A 13,494-nucleotide genomic window follows, 5' to 3' on the forward strand; every position below is an offset into this window, starting at 1 on the left:
TGGATAGCAGACTGGGGGCCTTCGCAGCCACCATAATCACGTAAGCCAATTCCTATAAGAAATCTTCTCTTATACGTATCTGTTCTATTCTATTGGTTCTGGAGAACCCTAATACCACTATTAAATCTAAATTATTCCCCTGAAGGGAAGATAAGAGGGCAAGATGAGGATCACTGCAACAGTCTGAGAAGTCACCATGATCTGACAGCCCTTTAAGGACAGGCCCAGTTTATCTGGGCTGGGAAGAACATGGAGCCCAGAAGTCTGAATGGGCCACTGAAAGTTCATTACAGCAACAGAAGCCTGCCCATGTGTACTCACTGCAAAGAAGGTCAAATCCTCTGCCTTAAACGTTTAACTTTAGCCCTATCCTGTGTCCTCCTATAACCCTGAGATGTGTATAGCTTCAAAACATGACACTGAAAGGACTGACGGTGTGATTTATTTAGTTTCAGTATACTGCAGTGGATTACAAATAATCTGTACGTTTAAAAGGAAACTCTTCTGTCGTAAGACAGCAAGCTGTAACTCAAGGACTGGAGCCGGTTTCCCCCATCCCCGCAGCGCTGGCTCTGGCCAGTCAGCATTCACACCAAACAGACCCGTCTATTAATTAGCCAAGCCCTCTCTCCTGACTGCCAGCCTTCTGAATGGAATGACAAGGGGCCATGTCTTTAAAAACGTCAAGGAGCAGAAATCTCTGCTGATTCCCCCAGGAACCTCTATAAAGGCATGGGTTCTTTAAAGCAAGCTAGAGAATGAACCTGTCAGTGGGTCGGCTCTGTGGAAGAACAATCCTGGTCCCTCCCCCTGTTTTCCAGTAGTGTGCTAGTGGCTCTCAAAGATTTCCCAGAAATTTGCTTTAAGGAAAATCACAGCTTTCTTGATTAGCATCTAAAAGGCACTTACGCATATTTTCACTTAGGAAATTGATTGAGCGATGAAGAGTAACACTGAACCATTCTCTTATCCTGAATGGCCAACATTCTGGATCTAAACTGGTAGGTGGCTGCACCGCCGCGGTCAAGAGAGCCGCTTCTCATTATTCCCAGGCCCGGCCGTGTTCACTGGCTTCTCTGCACGTTTTCAAAAAGCAGACTCCACGTCACCCATCTCCACACACACAGTCTTTAGTTGTGAATAATATTCAATTGTCACACGGCCATTCTCTCTGCCAAACCCTGAAAGGAAGAGAAGGGGTGAGGGTGAGCCATTGCGGTAATCCAGCCAGTGACCTGCAGAAACAGGCACTGCTCCCAGGGCTGGAGAAGAGTGCAGAGCCAAGAAGTTCTGGGATCAAGTCCTCAACTGCATGTATTAACTGTGGAGCTAGACGTGGGAAAAGTAACACACTAGCCTTCGGGGATGGGGAACTATTTAGGTTTCATTTCTTACCAGTACGACTCTTAACTTCTAGTATCTACTCTTCTAGACTAAGGTCTAAAAATGTTCAGACTTTCTTATCAAGCATTAGAGCATTCTCTACAATTATCAATCAACCTGATGCCTTTGAAAGTCAGTGCTAACTTAAAACTTAACTCTACATAATAGGCTTATTAACCTTCTCTTATACTAAATCTGTAAGAGCACCTACTATTTATACTCTGTCCACTCACGTGGGGAGTGGACCCTTTAGGCTCTCAGGTTACTCAAAGCCAAGACACTGCCCAATGAATAGTAGATGAGGTTACAGGACAGCCTTCCTTGTGTCCCCTACCCCAGACGGAGGCAGGCTCTGCATCCTAAGAGCAAGGCCCAGTCTCCAAAAATGCACCTCTCCAGGGGGCATCATTCCAAATGGGACATACACAATGGCCCTGCTAAGGCCTCACTCTGCCTTTTGTTCCTTTCCAAATCCTCTCAGCATGGAGCCCATTGGGCATGTTAGGCCAGCTTTCTGTCCCTCTCATCTCATATAGGCATATCCATGGGCACTGATCCAAAGATTCAGGTTTAGGGAAGGGAAAGCTGGCCTCAGAGGCCCCACTGAGGCCAAAGCTGCAGATTCCAAACAAACTGAGGGTTATGAATTAATAAAACAGAGCCTTGGTTCCTACCCTGCATTTAGGTCTGTGTTACAGCTCCTCCAGGTACCCCATAGGGACAAGAAGGACTAGTAAAGTATGACTAGAGAATGCCAGAATGATACCAAACGCAATACCAAATAAAACTGTCAAATTAACACCCACCATCTCATCATCATTCATCCATGTTTATATGTTTGCCAACACGGTGATGGCCATAAATATCTGCCAGGAGAGTAGGGGTCGGACTCTTAGAATGGTGCACCCACAAAGTCCAAACCAATTTTCATACAGAATTGGTGAAATTAGCAACAAACTCCAAAGAAAGAACCTCAAAGTAATGGCTATGTTCCTGATGCCTCAAATCTCCTAACAGACTAGATTTACAAACTTGCCATGGTTAGAACGCCTAGGGGTGGTTTCACACTTAATGGCAATCACAGACTGTGAGGAAAAAGTAATCCTACCCATGAGATAAACCTTTTTCAGATATATGTCAGCTGTTCACAATCCAGTCTACACATCAAAGACTTCTGGAGAGCTTCTGGAAAAAAATAAAGATACTCAGCTTCCATTCCCAGAGACGGATACAGTGGGCCTGGGGAGGACCAGGAATTCATATACTTTTCCAGGTGATTCTGATACACACACGGGTTTAGGAACCTGTTCCATAAGGACTGAATTATGACCAGTGTTTCTAGAGACGGGGGTTTGCTTTCACAGTTCCCAGATCCTCACCTGACTTCTTATATCCACCAAAGGGCAACTCCACTGGGCTGACATTATAGTTGTTAATGAAGCACATTCCAGCCTGAAGCGCAGCCACCACTCTGTGGGCACGCTGGATGTCCCTATGAAGAAAAAAATGCATTGGTTATTCAGTTTCTTTTGCTACAATCTTACCAGGAAAAGTTAGTCGGTCACTTCTAAGGGTCTCAAAACAATGCCAAATTCTTGTTTCTTCAAACAGTGTTTTAAAACCTTATACCATCCATGCAAAATAGACAAAGATTTGAATTTTACAGTCTCATCCAAACGCATGTATAAAATAAGCAGCAGCAACAAGGGTGCCAAAACAATTCAATGGGGGAAAATAGTCTTTTCAACAAATAGTGCTAGAACAACTGGATATACATATGCAGAAGAATGAAGGAAGATCCCTTTCTTACACTACACACAAAAATTAACTCAAATGGGTCACTGACCTAAAATGTCAGAGTGAAAACCACAGAACTCTTTGAAGCAAACAGGAATAAATCTTCATGACCTTCGGTTAGATACAATCTTCTTAAACATGACACCAAAAGTAACAGATACAGAAAAAATAGAATAATTACACTGACAAAATTTTAAAATTTTGTGCTGCAAACGAGACTATCAGGAAAGTAAAAAGACAACTCACAGAAATGCAAATCAAAACTGATACAAGACACCACTGCACGACCTCTAGGATGGCTAAAATCAAGAGAACCGACAATAACAATTGCTGACTAGGATGTGGAGAAACTGCAACCCTTATACATTGCTGATGGGAATGTAAAATGGTACTGCCACTTTGGAAAACAGTTTAGCAGCTCCTCAAATAGTTAAACACAGAGTCACCATAGGATCCAGCAATTCCACTCCTGGGTATATACCAGAAATGAAATATACAAATATCTACACAAAGACTCATATATGAATGCTCACAGGAGCATTATTCATAATAGCCAAAAAGTAGAAACAGCCCAAATGTCTACCAATGGGTCAATGAATAAACAAAATGTGATATATCCATACAACAGAATATTACTCAGTAGTAGAAAGGAATAAAGTAGTGATACGTACTATAACAGTAAATGAACTTTGAGAAGAAGCCAGTAGATGAACTAAGTGAAAGAAGCCAGTCGTGAAGGGTCACATACTGTATGATTTCATCTACGTAAAATATTCAAAATATGCAAATCTATAAAGACAAAGTAGATCAGTGGTTGCCAGGGACTGGGGGGAGGGGAAAATGCAGAGTAACTGTTATTGTTCTTAGAATGAAGAAAATGTTCTAAAATTAGATTATGACAGTTGCACAATCTGTAAATATACTAAAAACTGTTGAATTGTACAATTTAAATAGGTGGATTGTTTGGTATATGAATTATCCCAACAAAGCTGTTTTAAAAAAAAAAAAGGAGTTACCCTCCTTTGTAACTGGCCTTTGTCTGTATTTTGGTGGCGAAGCAAAGCAAGAGGAGAGACTTATCCCACTCAATCCTCAAATCAAAAAAAGCAGCTCCTGGGACTTCCCTGGTGGTGCAGTGGTTAAGAGTCCACACTCCCAATGCAGGGGCCCTGGGTTTGATCCCTGGTCAGGAAACTAGATCCCACACGCATGCTGCAACTAAGAGTTCACATGTCACAACTAAAGAGCCCGCCTGCCACAACTAAGGAGCCCACGTGCACAATTAAGACCTGGCGCAACCAAATAAATAAATATTTTAAAATATACATATATATATACAAAAAAAAAAAAAAGCAGCTCCTGGGAATTCCCTGGCGGTCCAGTGGTTAAGACTCTGTGCTTTCACTGCCAAGGGCCTGGGTTCAATCCCTGGTCGGGGAAATAAGATCCCGTAAGCTGTGAGGCACAGCCCAAAAAAACAAAGCAAAGCAAAACAAAGCAAACAAACAAAAAAGCAGCTCCTCAGAGAGGACTTTTAGGGTAGTGAAACTACTCTGTATGATATTACAACAGTGAGTACAAGTTATTATACATTTGTCCAAACCCATAGATTGCACACCAAGAGTGAACCCTAATGTGGACTATAGTCTTTGGGTGATAAAGATGTGTTCATGTAGCTTCATCAGTTCTAACAACTGTTCCACTCTGGTGGGGGATGTGGATCATGGGGGAGACTATGCATGTGTGGGGCAGGAGTAGCTGGGAAATCTCTGTACTTCCACTCAGTTTTGCAGTGAACCTAAAAGTGCTCTTAAAAATAAAGTCTATTAAAAAAAAAAAAAAGTAGCTCCTCACTTTTTTCTTCAGAACTCAAAAAGAAGCTACTACATCAGGTCCTCAAGGGAGACGTGGGTCTTCCATCCCACGTTCCTGACCACAAATCTACAAAAAATAATAACCTTGTATGTCACTAAAGAAACTGCATAATCCCAAGTGTAAACAGTCTTAGAAAACTGCCTACTACTGCCAAAGACTAATCAGAATTTGTACATAAACAAGCAACCTGCAAGAATTTTCTAAGAAATTTTTCTCCGAAATCACTTTTTGTTTTTCTTATAGTGGTTAAAGTTTATGTACAAAGATATTAATCCCAACATTACTTACAACAGTTAAAACTGGAAATAGCACCCTAAATACACAACAATAGAAAAAAGGCCCACATGTGTTACAATGCATTCCAATTTAGGGACTTCTATAAAGCTAAAAATCATGGCTTTGAAGGATACTGCCCAGTATTTATATGCTTATGGATTTCTAAATTCCTTGACATACATGTTTTTAATAGGCACCTAACATGATGCTTTACATAGATCAGAAACTTAAATATTTATTCAATGTATGAATGAAAAAAGGATAGAATTTTCATCAATAAAGCTAATAGCTTAATTTAAACTCAACACTAGGGTTCTCTGGCTATTCAGGGCTAACTGTGAAATGCTACTTTGCCATCTTTTGACTTTAACTGAAGCAAATAGAAAGTGCTGATGAAAATGCAGTGAGGGCAAACTCCAGTGAGGGAACAAGATCAATTAAATATCTAAGAAGACACTGCAGCCCCATTTCTTCAAAGCCACTTGGGGTGTCCTTCCCCACCTACCTGGTGAAGACACCAGCTGCTAGTCCGAAAGTGGTATCATTGGCTCTTTCCAGAACCTCAGCTTCAGTGTCAAATGATAAAATGGACATAACCGGTCCAAAAATCTCTTCTTTCACACAGGTCATGTCATCTCTACAATTAGCTGCAAACATTATTAAAAAACCAAACATCAGCAAAGGAATGATTATTTCTGGCACGTTAAAATTTCCTGTTCATAGTAAACAGTGAATACACGGCTTTAGAGAAATTTCAATGTGACATTTTCAGTGTGAATATAAATCCGAGCATCCTTTCTGCATGACGATTCAACACTACGTATTAAGGAGCCATGGCCTCTGTGTTCATTCTAAATCTACTTTTTTGAATTCATCATAAGGAAATAGCTAATGAGGTGTACAAGGATGTACATACAAGGACTTCCATCACAACATTCCTGTGACAGTCAAAACTAGAAGCAACACACTAGACATCCAAAATAGATGGGATGATCACGTGAATGGTACACAACCCAATGATGAACTGCTATGAAGCATCAAAAAGTAATGTTGGGCTTCCCTGGTGGCGCAGTGGTTGGGAGTCCGCCTGCCAATGCAGGCGACACGGGTTCGTGCCCCGGTCCGGGAGGATCCCACATGCCGCGGAGTGGCTGGGCCTGTGAGCCACGGCCGCTGAGCCTGCGCGTCCGGAGCCTGTGCTCCGCAACAGGAGAGGCCACAACAGTGAGAGGCCCACATATCGCAAAAAAAAAAAAAAAAAAAAAGTAATGTTTTGGAGACTTCCCTGGTGGTCCAGTGTTAAGAATCCGCCTTCCAATGCAGAGGACGCGGGTTCGATCCCTGGTTGGGGAACTAAGGTCCCACATACCGCAGGGCAGCTAAGCCCGCGCGCCACAACTAGAGAGCCCATGCGCCCCAACTACTGAGCCTGCGTGCCCTGGAGCCCACATGCCACAACTACAGAAGCCCACGTGCCACAACTAAGAAGCCCATGCACCACAACAGAGACTCAGCGCAGCCAAAAAAACCAAAAAAACAAAAAAACAAAAATGACGGTGTGTGTGTGTGCATGTGTGTGTATAGGATGCGCTCCAAATGAATTAAAATGATTACTAAAAAAAAAGAAGTAATGTTTTTGAAGAAAACTTAGTAAGTAAATGCTCATGATTAACATTCACTGAAAAAGGTACAAACAGTATATGTCCTCCCAATTTCTGTTAAAATGTTACACATGACTAACATTTTTTATATTTTTTCACATTTTCTTAATGACTCTGATATGATTAGAATGAGAAACAATATTTTTAAAAAAGAAAATACAATGTAAAAATAATAACTTAGAAATAACTGAAGGAGTGTTCATTTTATATGAAAATATACTTAAGTTTTTAAGTGGCTAAATCCCTAAAAAGATTAAATTCACTTGACATTTTAAAATATGCATATATGTCTAAAGAAGCTCATATATTTAGATGTGAAATACTGAACCTCACTGATCCTCAAGACAGTGGTGCTTTTATCCACACTTTGGCTGAAGAACAGCTCACCTCAATGCTGGAAACCACGCATGGAGTGAGATATGTTGTTTGTAAGGTTGTGTGACACACGTAAACAACGTGGAGGCAGAAAAGCAGCTTGAGAACCCTACTTTAAACACCAGCTTTACACTAGCCAAAGCTAAAAACCAACTGCTCACATATCTACAAAGAGGAGGACTCTAAAATCTCATAAGAGATGAATCAGAGCTTGCACATACAAAGTAAGAACAGCACTCTGGTCGTGTGTATGTTACACTGTACTCTGGGGACACCTAAACTACCTTCAAAGGTATATTAAATAATTTTAGGTTGTGTTTAAGGATAGTTTATTATAATCTAAATCTTTGAAAATTAGTAATCCACATACAATTTTTAGGGAAATTGTTAGCCAGAATATTAAATTACTCAAGATAATTCATTACCCAACAGTCCCAGAATACAGTTTGTCTTACACAGGTTGATAACACAGTATGGCTCTGTGTGCAATGCATTCTATATTGGAGAGTCAAAAGAGATGAGGGGATAAAGCAGTAGCTGATGTTACGAGAAAAGAAAAGGTTCCTGCCCCACACATAACACTCATTATACTTTAGCCCCAAATCTCAAGTAAATGAATCTAAACATTGAGGTTCTGGAGTCATTCTCCAGTCATTTTATATGCGTAAAAATGTACTGAGGACTTATTAACATGCAGATCTCAAGGTCCTGGGCCCTGAAAGTGACATTTGGGGGTCTAGGGCAGGGATGAGAAATCTGCATTTTTAACAAGTTTTCCAAGTGATACTGACACTGTAGATGACAAACAAGGCTTTCAGAATCACTAGAATGAAGTTAAGGTAGTTAGCTCCCTGTCCTTTGCATAGGTTCACAGTTTGTTTAAAAACATTTTTTTTCCTAATTGTAAAATACATGTTCTCTGTAGAAAAATCTGTAATATTCAGAAATGCACAAAGTATAATAAAAAATCACCTTTAATCTCAGCATCTAGAGAAATCCACTATCAATATTATGATGCAGACGTCCCTGGTGGCACAGTGGTTAAGAATCTGCCTGCTAATGCAGGGGACACGGGTTCGAGCCCTGGTCTGGGAAGATCCCACAGGCCACGGAGCAACTAAGCCTGTGCACCACAACTACTGAGCCTGTGCTCTAGAGCCCGTGAGCCACAACTACTGAGCCCCCGCGCCACAACTACTGAAGCCCATGCACCTAGAGCCCATGCTCCACAACAAGAGAAGCCAGTGCAACGAGAAGACCACACACCACAACGAAGAGTATCCCCCACTCACCACAACTAGAGAAAGCGCATGTGCAGCAACGAAGACCCAACACAGCCAAAAATAAATAAATAAAATGAATTTATTTAAAAACAAAAACAAAAAACCTGATTCCTTTTAAAAAAAATATGATGCATATTCTCTGTTCCTTCTTTTTCCCATGCACATATTTGATTTTTAATAGATTTGGGATAATGCCATATACACTACTGTTTAACCTGTATTTTCTATGTAAAAACATATAGTAAGTTTTCCCTCTTCCTTAATAGCTACAAGCTAATCCATGGCATGGATGCTAAATTCACAGCCCTTAAACCTCAGCAGATCTTTAGCTTTTTAGCAAGACCTAAAAGGTTAAACTGCACCAAATATCAAGGGTTGAAAAGTGTGACACCACTATCAACCTCAGGGACAAAAATCAGCTGAATCTATCTTCACGATAAGGTGTAAGGAATTATACAACATAATTCCATCTATATATAGGTTTTTAAAGTCAAGGAAACTAGCAATATTTTCATAGGAGATACAATATAAAATGACAGAGAAAAGTAAATGACAACAGCAACATCTAGAACAGTGTCACCCCCAGTAGAAGAGAAGGAGATGGGTGTGAGGACAGTAGGATGACCACATACTTGACTGTCCAAACCAGGAGATTTTTCAGATTGAAAGGAAGTGCTAAAATTATTATATCATATAATTTTTGAAAATATTAATATATTGTCCAACAAATTGGTTTTATTATATTGATGACCTAAAGTTCAAAGAAAAGCACATTCTTTACCAACTTTCTTGAGAAAAGAAATTCATTACTGAATTTTTAACAAACATGCCCTTTCATTTTTTTGGAGTGCCTTGATTCTAGAACAACAGCTGTACACCCAGTTAAGTCCCATGTAACTGATATCATTGTCCAAGAAGAGAAGGGGCACACATGAGGCTTCCAAGGTAAGGGAGAACTTCTACTCCTTAAATCTGAGTAGCAGGGACACACAGTTTGCCAACACTTGCCTTATACCATATACACAGTTTAAAAATATTCTTGTCTATCTGACATTTAATTCAAACTGTTTAAAAGCAAACAAGAAGAGGACATACTTAACACACAAGGTCTCATGTAATACCCATCCTTTAATTTGGGATCTTCAGGTACGTAGAGGTCTCCACCACATAATACTTTAGCACCCTGCCAAAAAAGAACGCATATTTTATGTTAAACATAAAACCCCAGTATGCATTCCCGAAATGCCACTTGTGTCCTGAACAAATGCATACTTAGTCACTCCACTGCAAGTACAATGCAGAATACAGCTCCCAAATGGATATGACCATAGGAAAGAAGCATAGAGCAAGTAACCTAGGAGTAACTACCCCTCCCCCTCCTCTCATCTCACCTCCACTTATTTCTCACCTGCTCCTTTGCCACTTTAACAAACCCAAGGACTCGCTCCAGATGTGGTCGGTTGATCAGGGGACCCATCCTTGTATCTTCCAGAAGGGGATCTCCAATTTTTATCCTTTGGGTCTGTTTCACCACTTCCTCTGAAAATTGATCAAGAATTTCCTTTTGCACAAATACCCTTGTACCATTACAACAAACCTAAAGGACAGACACATAAAAATTTATATGTAGATGAGGGGGGGAAAAAGGAAAAGGATAAAAAGTTCAACAGCTTTAAATTTAAAAGAGACAGTATACTTTCTTTAAAGGTTAGTTCCACTTCTAAAAATTATCACCATACTGAATAGGATCACACGTGTAATTGTGGACATAGTACCTCACACACAAACTCTCTGCCTTTGTTTTTGTATAAATTTCCTTAAAGCAATGAACAGATCCACATGACCCATAGGACTTCTGTTTCTTCATCTCAGATCCTCAATTTGGCTGTATATTTTGAGAGCAGGAAGTAAGAGTGGAAGGGACTGAAGAGTAAAAATAGATCAAGAACTGAGGCCTTCAGTCTAATAAAAACCTAGGGCGGTTCAGAGTCAATGTTTGTCTCTAAAAACACAAGTAATGGGACTTCCCTGGTGGTGCAGTGGTTAAGAATCCCCCTGCCAATGCAGGGGACATGGGTTCGATCCCTGGTCCAGGACGATCCCACATGCCACAGAGCAACTAAGCCCATGCGTCACAACTAGTGAGCCTGCACTCCAGAGCCTGTGAGCCACAACTACTGAGCCTGCGTGCCACAACTACTGAAGCCTGTGCGCCTAGAGCCCGTGCTTCGCAACAAGAGAAGCCACCACAATGAGAAGCCCACACAGCGCTATGAAGAGTAGCCCCTGCTCGCTGCAACTAGAGAAAGCCCGCACGCAGTGCCAAAGACCCAACGCAACCAAAATTTAAAAAAAAAACACACACACAAGTAATGACTATTTAGACCCTCCCACAGACATGAACATAAATACTACTCAAATGATATCAGAACAGTAGAACAGAAAAGAAAGTCCAAAAATAGATCCAAGCACTCAAGGAAATTTAGTTTACGATAAAGGTGGAATCTAAAACCACTAGAGTAAAGATGAATTAGTAACAAATGGTTCCACTGGTTACCCATGTGGGAAAAAAGATACAATCTCATACTGTACACAGGAGTAAACCCCAAATGTATAAGGAATCTAAATATAGAATAAAAAACCAATTACCAAGAGAAAATATAGGTGAATTCTACTATAACCTAGGTGCAGGAAAAGGTTTTCTAACTAGTACTCAAAATCTAGGTGTAATGAAAGAAAAAAATGATAAATTTGACTACATAAAATCAATAATCTTTTGCATGGCAAAAACATCCTAAACAAAGCCAAGACAACAAACTGGAAGAAAACATTTACAACGTACATCACAGATAAAGGGTACTATCACCAATATTTAAATAACTTATAAAAACTGAGGGAAAATCAAAACTAATAGTATAACACACCAAAAAAAGTGAACTTGGGAATTTTCTGGCAGCCCAGTGGTTAGGACTTGGCGCTTGCACTGCCAAGGACCCGGGTTTGATCCCTGGTTGGGGAACTGAGATCCTGCAAGTGTTGCAGCATGGCCAAAAAGAAAAAAAGTGAACTTCACTATGTGTGAATAAGAAAAAAATCTCTACAAAAAGAATTGAAGGAAATGACTAGATGTTCAATATAAAATTGGATAAAAGTTATACACAATTCACACACACACATATAAATGGTCCTTAAGCCTAGAAAAGATGTTCAATCTCGTTCATAATTAGATAATTGATATTAAAACTACAATGAAGTATCACCCCTTACCTCGTGAGGAAATAGGCACACATATATTGTTGGTAGGAATGCAAGTTGGTCCAACCCATTTGGAGGGGAATATGGCACTATCTTACAAAATTATATATGCACTCAACATCACTAATCATAAGGGAAATATAAATAAAAACCTACAGTGAGATACTACTTCACATCTACTCTGATGGCTGCGACCAAAAAAACCAGAAAATAACAAGTATTGGCAAGGATGTGGAGAAATTAGAGCCTTTGTGCATTGTTGGTGAGAACGTAAAATGGTGCAGCTGCTGTAGAAAACAGTATGGCAATTCCTTGAAAAATTAAACACAGAATTACTATATGATCTAGAAATTCCACTTCTGGGTATATAGTGAAAGTGAAAGCGGGGACTTGAATAGATATTTGCACATCAGTGTTCACAGCAGTACCAGTCACAATAGCCAAAGGTAGCAGTAACCTAAATGTCCACCGGTAGATGAATGGATAAAGAAAATGTGGCATACATATACAACGGGATATTATGCAATCTTGTAAAGGAAGAAAAATCTGACACATGCTACAACATAGATGAACCTTAAAGACCTTAAGTTAAGTGAAATAAGCCAGACACAAAAGGACTAATACTGTTTGATTCCACTTACATGAGATACCTAGAATAGTCAAATCCATATAGATAGAAAGTAGAATAGTGGTTACCGGGGACTGGGAAGAAAAGGATATATGAAGTTATTGTTTAATGTGTAGAGTTTCAGTCCTATAAGATGAAAAGAGTTCTAGAGGTGGATGGTGGTGATGGCTGCATAACAGTGTGAATGTACTTAATGCCACTGGACTGTACACTCAAAAATGATTAACACGGTCAATTTTATATTATATATATTTTACCACAAAAAAATAGGCACAAAAAATTACATTTACCACTTCTAGGAATTTACTCTGAAAATATATCTCCAACAATGTGAACACACACGTGCACGAGGTTATTCACTGCACAACTGTTTGTAATCACAAAATACTGGAAACTAAATCCCATCCAAAAGACAGTAGTTGAATAAACTAACAGCTATACAAGGAATTATACTACACAGCTATAAAGAAGAAAGAAGATTTCTATGAAATGAAGTGATTTCCAAGTGAAAAAAGCAAAACAGTAATTCTGCTATCTTTTGTGTTGAGGAAAGAAGAGAAAATAAGAAATATACAAGTACCTGGTCATTTGTGTAAAAAGAAATAGGAAGGAAAAATGAGAAACAGGTTTGGTTGGATAGGGATGGAAGCAGGAGGGAACGGGAATGAGTAGAAGGGATAGGAGGAGTGCCATTTGTTTCCTTTTTTGGTAAAATTCTGACATTTAGAACCATGTTAGTATTTCGCCTAAAGCAAGGATGGGTGAAAATAAACCCCAAATGAAATAAAAACAGAAATGAATAAACTCATTATTTAAAATGAATATCATAACCATACTGAAGGGGGTGGTGAAGGAAGAACTGACTCATTAACTTCTGAACACAGAATTTTAACTGTACCCCAGGCTAAAGACAAAAAGAGCTGTAAAAAAAAAAATGTTGCACTCTAGTTAGAAGGTTTAT

The 13,494-nt window shown here is 39.7% G+C and overlaps 1 protein-coding gene across 3 annotated transcripts in view; it reads right to left on the reverse strand.

Moving 5' to 3' along the window:
* Positions 1 to 426: 426 nt before the first annotated feature.
* ALDH9A1 (aldehyde dehydrogenase 9 family member A1) overlaps positions 427 to 13,494 on the reverse strand; it is a 28,536-nt gene continuing 15,468 nt past the window's right edge. Inside the window, exons 7-12 of one of the 3 annotated variants that reach the window (XM_067728501.1) lie at positions 10,059 to 10,247; positions 9,746 to 9,833; positions 5,837 to 5,978; positions 2,763 to 2,875; positions 2,492 to 2,568; positions 427 to 1,181 (exon numbers count right to left, since the gene is read on the reverse strand). In XM_067728501.1, the coding sequence (XP_067584602.1) occupies positions 2,510 to 2,568; positions 2,763 to 2,875; positions 5,837 to 5,978; positions 9,746 to 9,833; positions 10,059 to 10,247 (591 nt within the window). In that variant the 3' untranslated portion in view covers positions 427 to 1,181; positions 2,492 to 2,509. Of the gene's footprint in view, positions 1,182 to 2,491; positions 2,569 to 2,762; positions 2,876 to 5,048; positions 5,122 to 5,836; positions 5,979 to 9,745; positions 9,834 to 10,058; positions 10,248 to 13,494 lie in introns of those variants that run through there. The other 2 variants (XM_067728500.1, XM_067728502.1) reach the window with 2 other exon arrangements.

Source organism: Pseudorca crassidens, chromosome 2 (genome assembly GCF_039906515.1).
Source record: "Pseudorca crassidens isolate mPseCra1 chromosome 2, mPseCra1.hap1, whole genome shotgun sequence".
Taxonomy (NCBI): domain Eukaryota; kingdom Metazoa; phylum Chordata; class Mammalia; order Artiodactyla; family Delphinidae; genus Pseudorca; species Pseudorca crassidens.